Source organism: Lacerta agilis, chromosome 9, assembly GCF_009819535.1.
Source record: "Lacerta agilis isolate rLacAgi1 chromosome 9, rLacAgi1.pri, whole genome shotgun sequence".
NCBI classification, from domain to species: Eukaryota; Metazoa; Chordata; class Lepidosauria; order Squamata; family Lacertidae; genus Lacerta; species Lacerta agilis.
Window position 1 is genome coordinate 51,676,776 of NC_046320.1, and position 21,582 is coordinate 51,698,357.

The 21,582-nt window shown below is 41.6% G+C and overlaps 1 protein-coding gene across 2 annotated transcripts in view; it reads left to right on the plus strand.

Annotated features, from left to right (window-relative positions):
• PAPSS1 (3'-phosphoadenosine 5'-phosphosulfate synthase 1) overlaps positions 1–21,582 on the plus strand; it is a 49,347-nt gene that overhangs the window by 2,962 nt on the left and 24,803 nt on the right. The window contains exons 1-5 of one of the 2 annotated variants that reach the window (XM_033160300.1): positions 7,877–7,940; positions 8,372–8,486; positions 9,267–9,502; positions 11,951–12,089; positions 13,193–13,311. In XM_033160300.1, coding sequence (XP_033016191.1) covers positions 8,375–8,486; positions 9,267–9,502; positions 11,951–12,089; positions 13,193–13,311 — 606 coding nt within the window. In that variant the 5' untranslated portion in view covers positions 7,877–7,940; positions 8,372–8,374. Of the gene's footprint in view, positions 1–7,876; positions 7,941–8,371; positions 8,487–9,266; positions 9,503–11,950; positions 12,090–13,192; positions 13,312–21,582 lie in introns of those variants that run through there. The other variant, XM_033160299.1, reaches the window with a different exon arrangement.

A 21,582-nucleotide genomic window follows, 5' to 3' on the forward strand; every position in this document is an offset into this window, starting at 1 on the left:
AGTTAGCTGGTTTGTGGGTCAGTGGGGCACCAAAAGACATGTGTCTCTTTTGGTGCTGCCCTGCCCTGTGAATCAGCTGATCTGTGGGGCAGCGCAGCACCAGAAGATGCACCAACAGGAGGCTGGACCTTTGATCTCATCCAAGAGGACTGGTTTTATGTTTTTATGGTAATTTATTGCCCTTTATTCAAAGTTTCAGATAATCAAAGTGTGGCTATCATAACAACTTGTTATGATTTCTCATCCTTCTTGTAAAGTAATAATTCCACCTCTCAGTCTTTCTGCCCTAGGGGTGTGTGTGTGTGTGTGTGTGTGTGCGAGCATACATGTGTGAGTTCATAAGCTTATTTATTTACTTTGACCACTTTATGTACCTGGTAATGTGGCTTCCTTGAGCCAGAGGCCACAATAAATTTGTTAGTCTTCAAGGTTGCATAAGTCTCTTTTAAAAATGTTACTTAGGGAAGACACCTGACCCAACACTCTTCTCTGGCTGTGCCCTGTAGGACCAGATCAGTAATAGAAAAACATACTCTTTTTGACAGTTTCACTGCTACTTAACAATGTTGACATTGAGGACTCCCTGGTAAGCTTTGAAAATGAAATGAGCCGGGTTCCTAGGAACACGGTTGGTTATGCAATATACCACACTAAAGGGTATCCAGTACGGTGTAGTGTAACTTTATCATGCTACTCAGTAACTTTGTATAACATATATAAATGACACCACTCCTTTTTAGCAATGCATGACTGCTATAGGTAGGAGGTCTATAGATCAGTGTTTTTCAACCTTTTTTGGGCAAAGGCACACTTGTTTCATGAAAAAAATCACGAGGCACACCACCATTAGAAAATGTTAAAAAATTTAACTCTGTGCCTATATTGACTATATATAAAGTAATTCTCTTGAATTTTTCAATTTTTCCCACGGCACACCAGGCAACATCTCGCGGCACACTAGTGTGCCGCGGAACAGTGGTTGAAAAACACTGCTATAGATAATGAGCTGCCAAGCACTCTGGTACTCAGTGGTAGAGCACCTTGTTGCTGAGGAAACCCGGCACAATCATGGACAGCAGATAAGTTAGCTTGAGAAAAGCCAACAAAGCTGGATTTCAGTCCAGAAACCTAGTAAGTCAACATTCCATCCCTTCAGGGTTCAGGCATCGTGAAAGTTCAGGGTGCTAATTCTGAAAAGGACGTTACTGACATTCCGAGGCACAACTTTCAAAGCAGCTCAGTAAAAGTTTGCACAAATGCTTCCTAAATCAATTCCCTCTCTTTATTTTATTTTTTTAAATTTTGGACTAATTTCTTTTCTAGTATTTATAGGGCTGGGAGGTGGGGATATTCCAACTGTTTCCCTTCTTTTTTCTAAGACCAGAACAGAACTACGTACCTGTTAAAGACAGATGCAGATACCCAGCCTTAAAGGCTGCTGTATGTAGGAAATCCCCTCGAAAATTTTAAGTGTGGGACAGTTTGGAGCAGAGAAGCCATTTCTCTCTCTTCCCCCAGCATAGGATTGCAGGCATGTGTTTTTTAGGCTTAAAGTGGAGTTTTGCATATTTCTTCAGTATGCACAACCTTGCCTAACCTTGGATCATGCTTCTCTTGATCGATGTGTGGTTCTGGTTTTTTTAAACGCTCTGAACCTGGGCAGGTGACCTTAGCGGGGATGATTTCCGTTCAGTTTAGTTTCAGTAAAACAAGGAAGGGGGTGTTTAATTGGCCTTGACGTTGGATTGGTACAAAAGCTGCCAGTAGCAAGGTTCCAAATAGAGCATAACAATTGCTTAGAGATTTTTATATCTTCTGCAAGTATCTGCATTGCCTGTTCTATTTTTATTTTTTTTACTGGAGTTCTGTCCAGATTACAGCGAATAGATTAGGTGGGTGGTGTTGCCGAGGTGGATATTTTTTTCCCAGCCTTCCTCACCCACTTCTCTCAAAATGTTAGTGTCATGCTTTCCCATCCGGTCTGTGGTATGCTAAGGAAATATAAACCCTAATAGGGAAGAACTGTAGTTCAGTAACAGAACATCTGACTCTCATGCAGAAGGTCCCTGGTATCTCCTGGGAATAGCATTTGCCTGAAACCCTGGAGAGCCACAGCCAATCAGCATAGACAACACTGAGCTAAATGGGCCAATAGTCTGACTGGATATAACAATATATATATGCAATACAATGGTACCTCTGGTTACGTACTAAATTCGTTCTGGAGGTCCGTTCTTTTTTTTTTTTTATAAGAATTTATTGGCATTTTTCCAAACAACATATACCCTCACCCACACCCACAAATACAAAACAAATATGACAAATACAAACAGTGTCAAGATTCTTGTAGTATCTTTCTAAAAAGAAAAATTTCTTTTTCCATATCTTGACCATTGACTTCCCCTGCCTTTTCACCTTCGATTTTATATCCTTAATCTATTTTATAACCATTTCTTCTGAGAAAAAAAAAAAAAAAAAAAATTAGTTCAATTATATATTTACATCAAATTATCTTTTCAACACCTTACTAGTAAATACATCACCATAATAATACCTCATCCTAGTTCTTCTTAATTCAATCTTATCAATTTCTTAACTTAATCTAAGTCTTAATCTTGCTCCTCGCATCAAATCTAATTCTTCTATCCTTAAGATTACTGCTAATAACATAAAAACTTGAAATATCTCCTTTCATATACAAACAAAAATATAACAGAGTATTGTTGACAGTATTCACCCTCCACTTTCGATTTGCCGTGGTAGACTACTTTAAATTTTGTTTAAGACTTCACCCCACACCCCCTCTGTCCATTATTCTTCTCCTGGTGGCATCGGCACTGAACATCCGTGTAACTTCTCTCTCCCAACGTCCACAGATCCAGGCACAGTCCATGTCTCTTCTTGCCACGAGTTCAGAGGTGTCCATCTCATCATCTCCCTGCTTCTTCGGTTCTTTGTAACGTTCCTTTTCTTCTTGTAAATACCTTAATTCTCTGTCCCTGGCCCCCGAGCTCACACCCCGGGGACTGGATATAACAAATCTTAACGTCGCCTTGGGGCTGCCACCCCCAAAAAGCGAATTTCTTCTCCGAAGTTGCTCACTCAGTTCTCTCCATCTTTCCATCCACTCTCTCAGCTCATTAGCAAGACATTCTTCATAAGTGTCAAAAATTTTAAAAGCCTCCTCTGTGGGCAATTGGTTCCCTTTCAGATCCCCACACAAGACTTTGACTTTCCTATAAACAAGTTCCACCTTCAAGGCAATGAGTCTCTGTTCATCTGTTAGTCCAGAGTTCAATACCAGTTCAAGGACAAAACCCAGCATACTGGCAGAGGAGGAGGAAGTGGGTGTTGTATTTCTGCTCTCCTCTTTGTTCAACGCCATTTTTCTGTGCTGAAGCGCAAACACCGCAACTTTAAATGGAGATATTTTCCTCTAATTAACTGCCCGAAAAAAGAGTTTGCCAGTCTCATGTGTCAATTTTAGCTACATTGAAACCAGTTCTGTAGCAGTAAACCCTCATTTGGTTACATTCTTCGGCTCGAAGGGAGGGAGGCAGGCTACCTTTCCCCTTCCCCCCGGATCGTTCCAAAAACGCGATTTTTAATCCAAATCTTTACTCACGACCACCGGGTTTTTAGCTCCATTCTTCGCAGGTAGAACTTGGACGCTCACCGCGGGCTTTGTCGCCGCATTTGCATCCCGGTTGGGGCATGTCCCCTGAAGCCCGGCTCCGGTTGTCCCTTCACCCCCACTCCCCCTTTACAGGGGGGGCAGGGGAAGGGTTCGGAGCCTCCGCGGGCACAGCCGGGGAGCCCAGGGTGCGGGACGCTCTTCCCGCACCCCAAACGGAGCCGCGCGCTGCGGTAGCGCGGCTCCTAACCCCCGGGATGGACAAGGCGCCTCGAGACCGAGGCAGCCTTCGACCACCCGGCGATGGCGTCGCCGCCGGAAGTCTGGAGGTCCGTTCTTAACCTGAAACTGTTCTTAACCTGAAGCACCACTTTAGCTAATGGGGCCTCCCGCTGCCGCTGCGCCACCAGAGCATGATTTCTGTTCTTATCCTGAAGCAAAGTTCTTAACCTGAAGCGTTATTTCTGGGTTAGCGGAGTATGTAACCTTGAAGTGTATGTAACCCGAGGTACCACTGTATACTATAATATTGTTCTCAAATAATACTGGTATATAGGCTATGCAATGGATATAGCAGAAGACTGATTGCAAGTCCTTTTTGACTAATTAGGTTTTTTCCAGTCATGACCAAATTTCTTCAAATACATACATCACTGAGAGAAGATCATTTCTTGTTCTCCACAAGGATGCAAATAGGATATTTCACTCAAATTACATTCTCCGGTTCTTCCCAGGACCAAAACAGAAGGCTTCCCAATGTGGAAAATCTACCTCTCCTTGTGGTATTGGAATTTTGTGCCCTTTCTAGGAAGCTAATGACCATTTCTCTGTGTTTCAATATGGACTATCAATTCTTACCAAACTTTGAAAAAACCCCAAAACATAGCTGAGCAAGAAGGGTTTTTTTTTCCTTCTAAAAAAGAGAGAGAAAAGCAATGGGGTGCTTATGACTAGAGAACTGTTCATTCTTGCTGCTTGGCACGCCAGGTAAGTATTCCCTGAAGTTGGCAAGCAGGCGTAGCCAATGCGTTTCTGGACCTCCTCCAGTTTTTGTTTAAGCAAACTATTATATCCCTTGTATTTTAACACTTCAGTTTGCTATCATGATGGTTCCTATGTCCAGGAAAGCAAAACTTGAAGATTATCAGCTTGCTTTTGTTGTTGCTGTGGAGATAATCTCATAATTTTGCTTTTCAAAGGAAGGTCCTAAGTCATATGTTAGTGCAAGATTTTACTTAAATGTTTTTGACTACAACGCCTAATTTGTTAAACTTCTGTTGATGTTTGGAGGTAAGATTACTTTTGTAAGTTCACAGTGCCTGTATGTTAAGAAGTGAGCAGCCAGCAGGAAACTGAGAAATTGTAGGCCTATGGTATATTTGGTACATGTTGTATATGTGACAGTTATTCCCCACTTTTTAGGGCAGTGTCAGCAGAGTTTCTTCTTGTGTCATAATTGTCAGCTGTTCTTTGTTGATGCAGGTGCCATGGAAAGTTGGGATGCTTATGGTTAAGTTATTTTAAATGCCCCCCCTTTTTTTTAGGTTTGACCTTTTGTTACAGCCCAAAGCCCAAGTATTCTTTCCTCTTCCTTGAATGGGCAATCTGGGTTGACCTTTGTTTCTCTGCTGCCACCATCATGATGTACCAGTAGTTCAGGCTACTGTGTCAATTTCGCAGGCAAGATCTAGAAATGCTTAGCTAAGTTCGGTGCTAGTGGACTTCAGCTGGATTTAGTTGGTGATGGCGCCCCATGAAGTCTACATTGTTTATCTGCCAGGAGAATGGAAAGAGAGACTTCTGGTTCCAGGCTCAGCTGTTGCTGCAGCAGATAATCGAATCGTAGAATTGGAAGGGATCATGAGGGTCATCTAGTCCAACCCCCTTTTTGCCCCACATGGGTCTTGAACCCACAACCCTAAGTTGTGCTCTACTGACTGAGCTAAGCTGATAGTCCAGAAGTTGGAAGAAACTTTAATTCTATCTTTATCATGCTCTGTATATTCTGCTTGGTTATAGTTTGATCCAAGGGGGTTCTGAATTCACATTCTTATCTCCAGCCTTTTAGCCAGGCTACCGTAGAGTCATATTTCTCTGTATTCTGAACTAGTAGCCTCATACCCAGTGTTGCTCAGGAATTTTAAGAAGCAAAAGGAAAAATTGCAGTTATTTGAAGTCAGTGGCTAAAATCAGTGCAATTTTGAAAGGTTCAGTTTGCCATCTTTTTGTATTCAAAAATTGGATAAATATATAGCAAATATGGTGGGAGCTAACAGCTGTTCTACTAATGGTTCTACTTAGAAACCTAAGCAAGGTGGTATTCTTTGTGACCCTCTTGGGGTGCCAGGGTGCAGAGAAGAGAAATAACTATTTTAAGGACCCCACACTACGTTACAGCAGGCTAAACCTGAGTAGCCAATTTGGTGCATTTCAGATGTGAACTGCAGCCCACATGATTCCTGAGTTATTGCCATGCTGGCTAGGGTTGATGGGAGTTGGGAGTCCAAGCCATCTGGAAAATACCATGTTGGCTATCCCTGGAAGCTTGTTTAGATAGAGATTTTGTCCTGTGAAACAACTTTCAAATCTTGCTCCGTTGAAAACAGACAGGGCTTTACAAGCCATCTTTATCGGTCATTGTTTGTGTAGTAATTCAGCCTCCAAGTAACAGCTGGAGAGATTCAGCTAGGAATCTGTTGGGTGACTGGACCGCTGCTACCTCTTAGCATAGCCTACCTTGCAGGGTGCTTGCAAAGATAAAATTTGTGTGAGTATGCTGTTGTGACTTGGCCTACTAAATGGATTTAGCTTGGAAGTGGAGGTGGAGTAATAACTTACGTAACACATTGTTAGTCAATGAAGGTCTAGGACATGGCTGGTATAGGGGAGGGAAAAACCGTTGTGGCTGTAAAAATGGATGTGTACAATGGTAAGGAGTGGAACTATGTTAGGCAATAACGTATTTAATTGTGATGAACTCCAGATCCTTCTGCTTTTTCTCGTTAGGCATAGACTAGAGGAGAAATGTCGTTTAAGTAACTTGAGGTTTTTTATGTGTTCCTCTTTTGAAAGACTAGTATAATTCCATTGTCAGAAGAATCCCAAGTGGGGCAAAGTAGATTGTAGGCAAATTAAATGTAGTAGAGACCAGAGTGGCTTTTTGCCTGTGGCTTCTTATTTTTATCTTGTGCTTGTGACTAGTGCATAAGGCTGAACTCTGTTTTCAAGAAGTTAAATTGTTTAAATGCTGGTGTTGCAAAATCATGAGAGGACATTCAGAGCTGCCCAATCCAAGTGCTCATAATTTTAATTTGGGAGTTAACCTATGGATTTCTGACTGCAGCACAGGGCAATACCCCCAAGACAAATATTGCAGAAGCCATGGGGAGCCCAAGAAGGAAATTGGTGTGTGTAGTGGGGAACAACTATGAATCAGGAGCTCTCCAAATCTGATCTCTGCGATGCTTTTGCTAGGCAATCTTTGTACCTTGCCTATCTCTAGCCTCAGCCCTATATCTACTATATGGAAATAACACTTACCTACCATACCAGGTTGTTGGCAAGAATTATAGTGAGATAATACACTTCTCGGTAGTGGCGCCCGCCCTGTGGAACGCCCTCCCATCACAGGTCAGGGAAATAAACAACTACCTGACATTCAGAAAAAACCTGAAGGCAGCCCTTTTTAGGGAAGTTTTTAATGTTTGATATTGTTGTATTTGGTTTCTGTTGGAAGCCGCCCAGAGTGGCTGGGGAAATCCAGCCAGATGGGCGGGGTACAAATAATAAATATTATTATTATTATTATATGAATCACTTTGACCTAGGGCTATACATACACTATTTAGTAAGCATAGATGCTGGATAGTTAATTTTGCCAACTAAAGGGGGTCATTGTAGCCAGAAGAGTTGAAGTTTATCATCCTTGGAGCAGTAGCTGCCAGATTCCTGAGTGATCTGAGAGCATCTTGCTGAATTTTGAACTGCCTGCTTACTCCCCTTCTTTCTTAGAACCCTTATCAGCAGGAAGTTGTGCAAAATAGGTCTCTCCCAGTCCTGGGATGCTACAAAACTCTGGTGTGCTTTTCAATACCCTGTCTTATGAAGAAGGCAGAATTGCCTGTGTCTCCTTCTTGGTCTTAACCAGCCTTCGCTAGGTGGATGCCCTCCATATGTTTTGGACTACAACTCCCATCAGCCCCTGCCAGTTGCAGTCCCAACAAGGGCACCACCTTGGCAAACACTAGTCTTAACAAATTTTGCTACAAGGAGCTGTGGAAGGCAGCCATCCCAACATGGCTACACGGTTAGTTGTCCCTTCCTTGCATCAAAATGGACCTTGTGCCTTTTTAGTGGCCCTGTTAGAAATCATGAAGAAGCTTTCAAACCTCTGTGCAATTTATGCTTGTTCAGTTGAGCCTAGAGTTCACTGTTGGTGGCTCTAAAATGTGATGGTGAAGTGCCCTGAAATGATGGACAGTGTCGATAATGTGTATGGATAGTAGCATAAAAGCATTTTCTTTTCTTAAAAGGATTTTCTTCTAGTTTTGACATGCTGCTGCACTATTTTACATACTTGAGGAAAATGTCACTGAAATCCACATTTATTTATTTTTTGATTGCACAGCATTCCGTTAATAGTTTTCGTTTGTGCCAGTTCGCTTTAATATGTTACCTGGATTGTCGAAAATTGATTATTTAAGGAAGTGAAGAACTTTACCTGTTTATTTCTTTCAGGGAATGCAGAGAGCTACCAATGTCACCTACCAAGCCCACCATGTCAGCCGCAATAAGAGGGGTCAGGTAGTAGGCACCAGAAGTGGCTTTCGGGGCTGCACAGTATGGCTAACAGGTACAATATTGCTGCCCATAAGTTTGCTCTGTTTTAGTGTGTTGTTTGCTCTCTTGCCATTATAAAGTGATGGCAGTGGCAGAAGGTACCAGCTAAAGATTTCCCGAGTAGCTCTTGCAGGAGCACAGAATTGCAAATTGACTACCTTTACACGGATTCCCTTTCACTATCTTCACTGAACATTTGTTTGTATGATCCCAATGTATCTTCACAGAAGGCTGGGGTTAGTGTTGGCTTCCTCATGTTTTAGGCAAGCAGTATGACATTTTTTATATAAAAAAATAGTTGCTTGGGAACATTTAAAACATTACAGTTTGGATTGAAGACTACTCATTCATTCACTTGGAGAGGCAGGGATTTCCACCAGCTTCCCCTCCATCTTTTGCTCACTGGGAAACTGATACATGCCTATGCAGTGAAATGGATGCAAGCACTTCTGCCATGTGGTGATGCATGCAGTTTGTTCACATTTTCCTGCACAGAGTGCTTTTGTCCTGTGTAGGAGATACGCAGCTTTTTAAGGCAGCTGACTTCAGGCATATACTTAAAAGCTGCAGGAGTTTTGTAGCCATAGGTGGAGTCCTCAGCATGCTAAACTTTGAAGTGTATCCCATTCACATAGTTTATTTTGGAGTGAACATGATTAATATTGCGTTTCCACTCTCCTAAATATGATGAGCCAGGCATGATTTAAATGTCAGTTCATCTATTGACTTTTATTGACTGGATCCTGTTTTTGGGGGGATTTTTTTTTTTTTTTTGGCTTTAAAACTAATGTAGGTTTGTCTGGAGCTGGGAAGACCACAGTTAGCATGGCACTGGAGGAATATCTCGTGTGCCATGGCATTCCATGCTATACCCTGGATGGTGACAACATCAGACAAGGCCTGAATAAGAATCTAGGATTCTCACCAGAAGACAGGGAAGAAAATGTCCGCCGGATTGCTGAGGTTGCCAAGTTGTTTGCAGATGCTGGCTTGGTGTGCATCACAAGTTTTATTTCTCCTTATGCCCAGGTGAGCACCCCATGTCCTCATTTTACACCGAAGTTGTACTGCATTTCAAGAATATGGTCAAATAATCCTTCCTTTGTTGAATATGTTAAATTTTGGCTGAGATTTAGGAGCCCCTTACATACACCAGAAATTGTATTTTTTCAGTGGGTGTTATATGCTCATCTGAAGGGGTTTCTCAGTAATCAGAAATGCCCCCTAAGGGGTGTTTGAGAGGCCATGGTGAGGACAAGCTTGGTGTACACCCCTTTGTATCCTGTCCAGTAGATTCAGTTACAGGTAGGTAGCCGTGTTGGTCTGCCATAGTCAAAACAAAATAAAAAATAAAAAATTCCTTCCAGTAGCACCTTAGAGACCAACTAAGTTTGTTCTTGGTATGAGCTTTTGTGTGCATGCAGGTATCTGAAGAAGTGTGCATGCACACGAAAGCGCATACCAATAACAAACTTAGTTGGTCTCTAAGGTGCTACTGGAAGGAGTTTTATTATTTATTATTTTGTTTTGACAGTAGATTCAGGTTACTATAAATTAAAAACAACTGAAATTAGCTATTAGACTCAGGAATGCTATAGAACAGTGGTTTCCAATAAGCTTAGTACTGCAGACTCTCCGTTTTTCAAAAGCCAAGCCATGGACCCCCTACTTTTGAAAATTTTAATATCGCTATGGTCGTTTTACTGATGGAAATGGCACCATGGATCCCCTGGGTGGGTTACACAGACCCCCTGGGACCCCACGGATCACCAATTGGGAACTTCTGCTATAGAAAGGAAGAACTGTGGTGCAATTTATTTGCAGATGTGTCAGTTGAGCTCACCAGAGGGTGCAGCTAAAAGCACTCAGAGTACTAGGTTCATAGCCTCCTAAGTGAGAATCACCTCAGAACAGCAAAATCGGCAACTCCTTTCCACTTTGCTTAACGTTCGCTGTCTCACTCCAGGCAAAACTGGCTCACACCTTAGTAGATACTGGCAGGATGCAGGGTTAGCTTCCCTTTAAGTCAAGATTTTTTAATTTTTGTAAACTACCTGTTTATTTAGAAGGCTTGGGGCAGGTGGCCACTAACATGGCATCTGGTGTGTTTTTGCCTGTGTTAGAGAGCTTAAGATTTTGGACCTGGAAATGGTTAGGCAGATAGTTAAACACACAGGTAATACTGCGGAAGGGAAGCTGGCAACACCTTGCATAGGCTTGGGAATGGTGCAAGATAAATCTGGAGCTAGTTTTCATTGTATTTCAAAACATAACCTTAGTCTTAGTAAGGCAGAATTTTTAAAACATAATTAGCATGGAAAAAATTGGCTTTTTAGAAAGAACATTGAATACCATATATTGGTATATTGAATACCCATGTTACTTTCTAAACAAGTCATTTTCAAACCATGAGTGACAAAGCAGGCTTTTAAAACTACCATTTTAAAAAAAAAACTTTTAAAAATACCAGTTTTCCTTTTTCACACTTAACATTAAGCTGAGATCCTTTGAAAGTAACTCCAACTCCAACCCACATGTGAACTGGGTGCTTTTTTCTGGCTCTCTGAGGCTCATTCACATAACGCTAAATCTTGGTCTAACATTATGTGCATACCAGCCTCTTGTGTTGAGCTTTGGAAGCTCTGTTCTTAGAAAACTTCAGATGTACAATTCAACTGCTGCTGTTCCTCAGTCTCTCTCTCCTCTCTCTCCCATCTCACAGCTCCATTTTTAGGAGTAGGCTGGGACTCATCACATCCACCCCAAAGGGGTGGGATGCACATCATGGCAAGTGTGGCAAGCATATGTTTTATGCTGGGCATATAAAAACGTTACCTACTGTGCAAGTCTAAATCAATTACTTGTTTGGTGTGCTTTGAAGACTAGCAGTCATTCAAGCAGATACAATATTTGATAACATTTTCAGTTAGCTTGATATGTAAGCAGCTGCTGTGTCTAATCATGAGACTTTGCAATGCCTTAGTGCAGGCATCCCCAACCTGCGGCCCTCCAGATGTTTTGGCCTACAACTCCCATGATCCCTAGCTAACAGCACCAGTGGTCAGGGATGATGGGAATTGTAGTCCAAAACATCTGGAGGGCCGAAGGTTGGGCATGCCTGCTTTAGTGTGTTTCATCCCCCCCTCCCTTCCAACATGATACCCTCATGTAGACATAGCACTGGTTCCCTGAAAATTGTGGTTTTGTAAATTGGGTGTCAGATTTACCACCTTCCATGTGCGTCAGCACAAACTAGGTTTTCTCTTAGCCATGGTTTGAAAGCCCACTTCAAACTGATACTACACTCGAAAGTGAGGATTTGTATTTGTTATTGATGCTGAGAATCAAGGTTACAAAGAAGCCTTCTTGTGTTAACCGTGACTTGCATAGGTACACATTTAACTGGGTTGTTGTTTAACGTGTTACGTGGTGGAAAGTTTTGTTTCTGCCATTGCTTTTCTCTTTGCTTCTTCTCAGGACCGCAACAATGCAAGGCAAATTCACGAAGTGGCAAGCCTGCCTTTCTTTGAAGTATTTGTGGATGCTCCATTGTACGTTTGTGAGCAGAGAGATGTGAAAGGCCTCTACAAAAAAGCTCGTGCTGGAGAAATTAAAGGTGAGCTTTCATGTCAAAAGTTATTTTATGGTGTCCCAACTGGGGCTGTTGGGCTATTGCCTACTGTACGAATAAGCTAATGACAAACAAAATGTAATGCAGGACATCTGCTCTCTGTAATACTAGGGTATAGAAGAGTACCCATTTCATTATTTTCTTACTTTTATATCTTGCCTTTTTAAAAAATAAAAAAAATGGAGCCCAAGGTGGCATAGGTGTAGTTCCCAAGTGGTCACCTACCCAGGTGCTGACCAGACACAGACTTGCTTAGCTTCAGAAAAGTGGTGGTCTCATATGCTATGTCTAAGCATATATATGTGATAGAGACACAACCCAGTAACACTGCAAAGAATCCAAATGGAACCATACTTAGCTGTCCAACTATTATTCATTCTCCCTGAGAGCAAAATTATTGATTACTCTGGCTATTGTTTACTCTGGATACAAAGGTGCTTTTTTAAAAATCCAGTATCTTCTCTCAAACTGCACATGCCCAACAAGATATGCTGTCTAAGCATATATATATATAAACAATATATATACAGTGGTACCTCGGGTTGAGAACTTAATTCGTTCTGGAGCTCTGTTCTTAACCCGAAACTGTTCTTAACCTGAAGCACTAATTTGGCTAATGGGGCCTGCCGCTGCGCGATTTCTGTTCTCATCCCGAAGCAAAGTTCTTAACCAGAAGTACTATTTCTGGGTTAGCAGAGTCTGTAACTTGAAGTGTCTGTAACCCAAGGTACCACTCTATATGCACACACACATTGCCCAGAAGTGAAAGAAAATTTGAGATTACTGACGTATCATCCTGCACAAGCTTTACTTGTAACTCTCATATTCCCTGTTCAAAAATGTGCTTATGATCACACCACAGAAAGATGTTGTCTTTGTCCACAAGAAGATTTACAGTAAGACAGAAGGACCCTTTTAGTTACAGTTCAGTAATTGTTTTGGGATGGACCAGTAAAGACCAGGAATGTTAGATGCAAGCAAGCTAGCTTTTCAGATAAGTAGCTGGAATAACGTATTACAGCAGGAGAGTAGAAGACCCATCTGAAAAGCAGCCTTGTCCTATGTTCTGTTTCCCCCCCCCCACTCAGGTTTTACTGGTATTGACTCAGAGTATGAGAAACCTGAAGCCCCTGAGCTGGTACTCAAAACGGATTCCTGTGATGTCAATGACTGCATTCAGCAAGTTGTGGAACTTCTGCAAGAGAGGGTATGGAGTCTTGTAGTGCTGCTTGTAAACATCTTGTAAAATTGTCAGCTTAATATTCGCTGCACATGTAAACGGCCTTATTGAAAAGTAGGGGGTGCAACATTTGGTCCCTTACTTGGTTAGATTCATCGATCTAAAAACTTCCAACTGAATGGCAATTCCTGTGCATTTTCCGAGAACAGGTAAAATGTGTCACTCTCTTCAGAAGTGTGGTTTTATTAATATGCAGGCTTCTGCAGATCTGCTCAATGCAAACTTGCACCATTAATCAAGTTAAGTTTCGCTGCTTGCTGATATCCCTGTTTCAGGGTGGGATTCATAATAGTGCTAAGAATATTGTCAATGCAAGCATTTCTACTTGCCCAGTGGAGTGATCCCCACTTTCCTCCCTCATGTGCTTTGCTCGGGGGGGGGGGGTTCTTCCCACTCTCCAAAAAGGGTTTGATGGAGGGCTGGGGGAAGCCCTGATGTGGCAGCGGAGGTCCTTGCACTGACTTCTGCTAGTGGAATGGGGGAAGAGCCAGTGTGGTGTAGTGGTTAAGAGTGGTAGACTCGTAATCTGGGGAACCGGGTTCGCGTCTCCGCTCTTCCACATGCAGCTGATGGGTGACCTTGGGCTAGTCACACTTCTCTGAAGTCTCTCAGCCCCACTCACCTCACAGAGTGTTTGTTGTGAGGGAGGAAGGGAAAGGAGAATGTTAGCCGCTTTGAGACTCCTTCGGGTAGTGATAAAGCGGGATATCAAATCCAAACTCTAGTTGAATCTGGTGAAATGCAACATTAGTCACACTCGAGTGTAAAACCCGTAAAACCAATGCAGCGGGTCTAATTCTATTGGGTGATACCCAACAATCTATTTCTCACGTCGGTGGGCAAAAAGTACTTCACCTGCCTGACTTCAAATATTTCAGTCTTCGCAATGTGACAGGAAAAAGGACAGCAAAAGATAAAACCGAGAGCTGCTCTAGGATTTGGTGCTGAGAAAAGCTATTGTTGGGCTGCCATGGTAAGAAGTGATGATCTTACACATTCGGCTTATGAAGAGATAACTGCAGTTACTTCATGAATAAATGGTATAATACACGAACTGCAGCTTTTTTGGTTTTATTGTTACTGGGCTGACTTACCCCTCTTGTAATTGGATCACTTGAGGGTGGAGGAGGAGTGCGTGTATTAAAGTGTCTGTAATAAACGAACAGCCAAGATCTTTGCAAGAGGAAAAGTTGTTCCGTTCTGAAATGGTAATTCCCAAAAGGCAGGTTGTAGCTGCTCCCGTGGGTTGCCAGCTGTGAGGGGTGCAGAGATCATAGTGGAATTGCTTGAATGAAGAGAAGTGGGGAATGAATATGCAGAGCATCAATAAAGAGGGGCTCTACGGCAGCGCTCTTATTTTTGGGAACTCCCTTGCCCCCCTGTCTTAAATGGAAATGAACTACCTGCTTTTTGTTCTCGTTTTGTAACACTGTGAGTGAATGAAAAGAAAAGAAAGGCATGTTGCTGTCCTTTTTTTGTACGTTTCTGCTACATTAATGCACATTAGCAGAATCACTTTTTTACTTTGTAAGTCGTGGAGCTCTTTGAGATCCTTATCACGGAAAGGAGAAAGCAATTTGGGCTTGTATATGGCTGCTAAAACATAGTTTAAATGTGTTTGGCTGATGCATGTGGAGGCTCCCATTGGCTACCCAATGGGGATCCAACAGTAAACAGTAATTACTTTTCAACTTTTTGCAGTTTATGTATAAGCTGCCTTGAGTCCCAGTCTAGTAAATAACCACCACCTAGATAACTTCCTCAATAAGAGAGGGCAACCCCCCCCCCCCGGTATGTTACTACTGTGAAAGCTATCTTACCTCCACTGTTGGAAGCGTTATGCTTCTGAAAACTCAGGAGATGAGAGTGGTTGCACTTGCTTGAGTGAATTCACCTAAACTCTCAAACTGCTGGTATTCCTAGTACCATTAGTAATCCAGTTTATTTTGTTGTATACATGCATTAGCACTTCCATTTGATGCTTGCTGAGTCAGGTTTCTGCTGATGCCACAGTTGTTTTTTATTGAAATAAGTTTCATTTTGCACCATTTTAGCTCGAGAGCCAATGTGCCAGTATGAAAGACTCCCTGTTTTTGCTTTGTGCTTCTTAAATGGGTTTTGTGCTTCTTAAATGGGTTTTGACCTGTGCGGCCATGATGGTTCTACCTAGAGACCGCACATGTTCCATTTTGTTCCCCTTACTGCAATGGAAAGAAGATGACATGTTTTAAACTCCCCAGCAAGTATTGCAATTCGGACCCAATGGAGAGAAAGCAGTCAGTTTTGAAAGTATCCTGGAACAAATGTTCTCAGCTGAGTTATAAACGTGCTTTTCCTTTGTTTTGTCACTCAAAATAAATGGTTAGGTAAAGTGTCTCATAATATTTCTCACTGCTGTCATGTCAGAATTGGGTGAAATATGGTCTCTGTGTAATTGATATACCTCCTAGGATGTAGCATCCTGGAACTCACCATTTTTCAAATGAGCATTGTTCACCTGGCTTCATCCACATAGAGCTCTAGCAGATTCCTCACCCAGCCAGCTGTCCAAAATGGCTTGTGCTGAGCTGTGTGCATTCAAGTGAAACAGTTGGAAACTACTATTCTTGGAGCCTTTTCAAAACCCTTCATAAACAGGTTGTCATTCAAATGGTAAATAAAAGAATTCAAAGCCTTGCATTACCAGAGATGAAAACAAGCAAATATTATGGGTGCTATTGACCATGTTTGATGGGAATTGAAGTTCAGCAACACCTGCCAATAAATGGTACATTGGGGACACCAGAATGCAGAAAATTGGAAACTTTCAGATGCTGCCTCCCTGTTTATAGGAACATGGAACATTCCCAGCTCTTTCTGGGGATGCTAGGAATTGAGTTTGGGACATTCTGCATGCTAAGTAGATGCTTTATCCCAGAGCTATACCCTTAAAGTAAGAAACCGTGGCTCACAAAGAGCAGTCAAACCAGAAAGGTTTTCTGCATTGCAACAGAAGTTTAAATATTTATGCCCCGAGACAGAAAAAGTTTTACTCATGTGACCAAACAGAATCAGATCATTCTGGCTGTAATCCAACACAGACTGGATGCTAGTGGTTTTAAGCATTTCTGTATTTGTGGCCTTTGACTTCTTTTGGACACAGTTTGCAATGTGAAATGTACATGGCTATTAAGTGGCAGGCAACATCCTTGCTACGGAACAAATCCTTTGCAATTATTTATTTCAATTTATACCCCCCTTCCTTTCAAAGGAGCCCAAAGGAGATTGATTTAACTAAATCTAGGCCTTTTTTCATGCAGTGTTGTGCATGTCACCTGGTGTATATATAGTCCAGCTAACTTCATTATTCTAGTTACCTCTGTAATGTGCATTCTACAATCTTCCTGTGGGTATGCACTTGATTCAGGCAGTGTTAGAATTTTGTTAGGCTCTGGGTAGCTGTTAAAAAGAAGTTACCTCATCTTGCTGCATTCAGTTATAGTGGGTGCAATAAGCATCTTTTGGTTCCTAGTCCTGAATAATGAATCAATTAATATCGACTTAACAGCTCATAAAAATGAATAACATTACACATAGCATTGCAGCTATGTAGATAATAGAATACTATATTTTTATGATGGGGTGGTTTTGCATTTTCTCACTAGTGACAAATGCATCAATATGTCCAACAATCGCAGTGAAATGTGGAACAATGACTATGTTAAGATACGTTTTAAAAGAAACTTGGAAACACATACACTAAATAGAATAATTGAAGCATTGCCACCCCACCCTATGTACCCTCCCCACCCTCCAACTCTTCCCCCCTCTTTTCTTCCCAACCTTATACTGCATGCAACACTTAACGCCTCGCAACAAAGGAAATTGAGCTGTAGAAAACAAAACTTGAAAAAAGAGACAATGCACGTATTTTTTTGTAAACTAAGACATCTTTAATAAAAGTAGTTATTAAAACAAACTTGGGAATAAAAGCACAAACATTGCCACTAGAGGGCTTCCAAACACCACATTTTCCACCGAGCTGTATGTGACTCCTAAGAGCTGAGGTTCTTGCCTCTGTTTTCAATCTAAAGCGATGTTTTAAAAGTTGTATCTGTATGTACCAGGAGCATTAGATTTACTAATGCTATAAATTACTTGAATGTTTAGCCTTTTCATGTAGTCACGGTTTAATGTTCTGAAATGTATTTTGTGCCCGTGCACAAGTCAAGCTTCTCAGCCCAAGTAGCTTTGAGATGCTGCTGTTGTTGGCATCTTGGGCTAAGGGTGAAATGCAAGTATATACGCTGAATGTGCCTTGTGTGTGTTACATTTATGGCAGTCAAGATAGCAGACTCTGCAGTAGTCATACAACGTGACTTGATTCCCACCTTTGGAACAACTTCATAAAGTGTAAAAGAAAAATGCTTTAATAATTTGCTAAAATGCTTCCTAAAACGACTTGCCTCTATGCTTGTTCTTTTACTTTCAAAGCAGATGACGATGAAGGAGCTTTTAATATTGTGTGGCTTTTAACAGAATGCTCATTCCTAGCAGTTTGATTGGAAACACTCTTTAACTAAAGCTATTTTTTTTGTTTTATTTTTGATTTAAAACAAGGCACACCACATATTTAGATGCCGTCTCTTATCTGTCTTGCCCACAGGCTTTCTGGCTATATACTTTAAAATATAAACATTTAAAGATAGACTTGTAGTGTTCATAAATAAAACATACGCCCCATGTGAAAAACGACTGTGCAAATGAAGTCCTTGTATTACATTAAAAAAACAAACACAACTTCATTAAAATGCTTTGCTTCTAAAACTTTTACCCATGACTACATATTTCTGCAAAATAGCAGACAGTATTTTTAAGGCAGCTTATTTATAGACTTTGGCTACTAGGCGTTATAAAGTAAAGAAAGTAGTATTAATTTCAAAATAAACATAGTGTCTTGCAATAAAATGATTCGACTTCGTTGTTAACTAAACAGGTTCCTTGTCTGTAAAACCTGAAGAATATTTGTTCTCCGGAGCTCACTGACATCTTTTTGTAGACACACTAAAAGCAAGAGATATTTGCATCTCTGCAAGCACTGAAGAGCGTAATGTGTGAATCGCTAATGTATGAATCTTGGCTGTGCTTGGATCTGCGTGCTCCAAAGTTCTTTTAATGACACCATTCAGGCTGTGACTGGGACTTGTGTTAACTGTGATTCATATCCACCTTGTTTTTGCAGTTACAATGGAGGTTCAGAACCAGTTTTAAGTGTCCAATCTGATCCTCATCATCATAGCTTATAGCTTATCTTAGCACTTTTTTTTTTTTTTTTTTTTGCAAAGACTGCTCCTAAATAGCCCCTGCTTCCATAATTCTTTGGGGAAGGATACAGCATCTGATTTGCATGCAGAAGGTCTAAGGTTCAAGATCTGCCATCTCATTTCATTCATCTTTTAATTTATAATCCACCTTTCTATATTACTATTCACAAGGCAGTTTACAAGCTGAAGAAACAGTGAAGATCGCACAACATCCGATACTGATCCGATACTGAAATGTCATTGTAGGGTTTTCAGTGATTGCTCATGAGTAACCAGCCTGACGCTGAGGTTTCTAAAACTAGGTTTCTTTATTGTGCAGATATGTACAGTGCAGCCACAAAAGTATGTCTAGCTCATCCTTCGGCAGAGTCCGGGAATGACTCTTTCCGGTTCTTTGCCCAGCATAAAAGCTGTGGAATGCGGAACCCCCGCCTCCCCCTTCTGCATCCTCCCCCCCTGCGCAAGTGGGTAGACGGAAGAGGCGCCTCACCTCCAGTCCCTGCTTGATGCGAGGGCTCTCCTTCCCTGTCAGAGCCCTGACTCCTACCTCCCCTTCCCGTCTCTCCCTCCCCACTAGAGGGATCACTGCCTCCCTCACTGGAGGAAGACGAATTGCTGAGCAGGTGGGGAGGGGGCTCATGATAGTGAGAAAGCCCTGGCAACCCTTTGCCGTGAGGTGAGGTCAGCACCCTGACAGTCATAATAAAAACATAACTTTAAAATGAATAACTTTGATCAAATAAAGTAATATTCAGTAATCCATTGGAATATAACAGTACACAATAAAATTAAATATCAGCAAACAAACAGAAATTCACTCTTAATTGCAATAAATAATTTCTAAACTATAATAAAAATAAGTTACAGTGCATAAAATAACACAGTACAACTTGAGAAGCAAAGACACACTATATCTATCTATCTATCTATCTATCTATCTATCTATCTATCTATCTATCTATCTATATCTATCTCCCTGAACTCCAGGTTGGGCTGGGAGAGAATCCCATCTGAAATCCTGGAGAGATGCAGCCTGTAGTTGTAGACAATTCTGAGCTCGGTTGAATGGTCTGACTCAGTGTGAGGCATAATCCTGCATTTCTGTGGATGCAAACCTTTACACACTTAACCTGAGAGCAAGCCCCACAAACCTCCACTGTTGGCCTGTAGGTTCATATTTTTTCTTCGGTATTTTGGTGCAGATCTCTAGGACGCCATCCTATGGTGTTAGTTACAGAGATCTAGATTGTTGTGGTGGTGTCAACAGCGCAGCCAAAAACAGTATGTGCTTCATCTGAGCCCAGCTACCTCCTGTACTTTCCTGTTGGAAAGGCAGATGGTTTGGCCACTTCTGGACTGAGTTGTGTAGGGTGCCTCCGCCAAACAGTAGCCAAGGAAGACCCCTGCTGGCCCCTTCTGTGGGAAAGGATGGGGCAAGGAGAAGCTTGCCAGCTTGGCTCCTCTGAAGTGAGGCACACTAGACATCCTAGGTCAGGGATTGCTATCCAGCTGATTGGAGCAATTCATGCTTACATCCTGCAGGAAGGCTTGCTGCTTGCCAAAGGGCTATACCACAGTCACCAGGGTCTCTGAAAAAATATTAAAACTTGGGTTCTGGGGAGTAAGGGCCCATGAAATAAACATTTGTCCCCCCACATGGACAACGTGCCATTTTAAAGCCCTTTAGAGACATTGAAACTGGCCTCGGTTACTGCTTTCTTCCTAAATCTTTTGCAGCCAATGACACTCATTATTCTTAACAGTTATTTATAACATAAAAATTAATGGAACATACCACTACCATTGTAAAGTTAGCAACACCGCTTACCTTTGGGTCTGACAGCAGATTCCTTTCTGTGCAGTATTATGTATGTGGACAGAACAAGTTAAAGCTGCCCAGATGCTGTGAACTGAAATCAGAGTGGCAGGGTGTTTGCTTTCATTTTGTTAGTTTCTAAAATATTTTGGTAGATGCTCTTTGGATAATCAGTCACTGTCTATATACAGCCCATCATCTTCCTTCTACAGCAATTGCTGTTTCCTTCGGGAAAGAATTGACGTACAAATTTCTGAATGAGGTTCTCATCGAGCTGTTTTCTCAAACTATGCTAATTAGGTTTGGATAGAAGAATCCCCTGTGCATCTAGTTACTGAACCTTTTGACAGATTCCAAGCATATTGGTGTAGATGTTCCAGCCTGCCCAGTACTTGTGAGGAATGGAGGAATTTAGGAGCAGGCTTTGGTTTGTGTCTTTCGAATGCCTGCCTTATTTTATGAGACCCTGCAGTATATATTCCAGATTCAGAATCAAAGCATGATAGACTTTCCTTTTTTTTTAAGCACACAGAACTTTTGGGTAGCGGGAGGGTGGGACAAAGCACCAATCTTTTAACATGTTTTAAGTTACTTATAGCATTTGGACACGTCATTGGCGAGAAATTTAACTTTGTGGTGACTCCGTCACGTTCTTTTCCCACTCGAATGTTGTTCTGGTTGTCTGTGTCCTCCTCTGTGCTGTCTGGCAAATGCTGAACTGCGCTGTTTTTGGTTTTTTAATTCAAAATGTTCCAAACCAGGCATCACATTTGTATTGTCTTAGCCTATGCCATGCTTTTAAGTCTTAGCTGTGATGAGTTTGGGCCATCACACAGTAAGAAAGGGGAGGACAAATTTATCACTGTCTAAGGTTTAGATTAAAAAGTGGAGGAAGGTCAAATAATTCTTAGTTCCTTTGTTGCTGCTTTGTTGTCTCTCATGAAGTTGGAGGAGGAGGTACAAAGGGGAAGATGTATAGGTGTATGGTTCTGTCCATCAGTTAGGAGAACGAATGTCTCCCCATGCAGAGTAAGCAGCAACAAAGGAAATATGAGTCACCTATTCTTTTTTTCTATCCTATTCCATCAGTTTTGTCAGTGGGGTTGCTAGTGCAGGTTG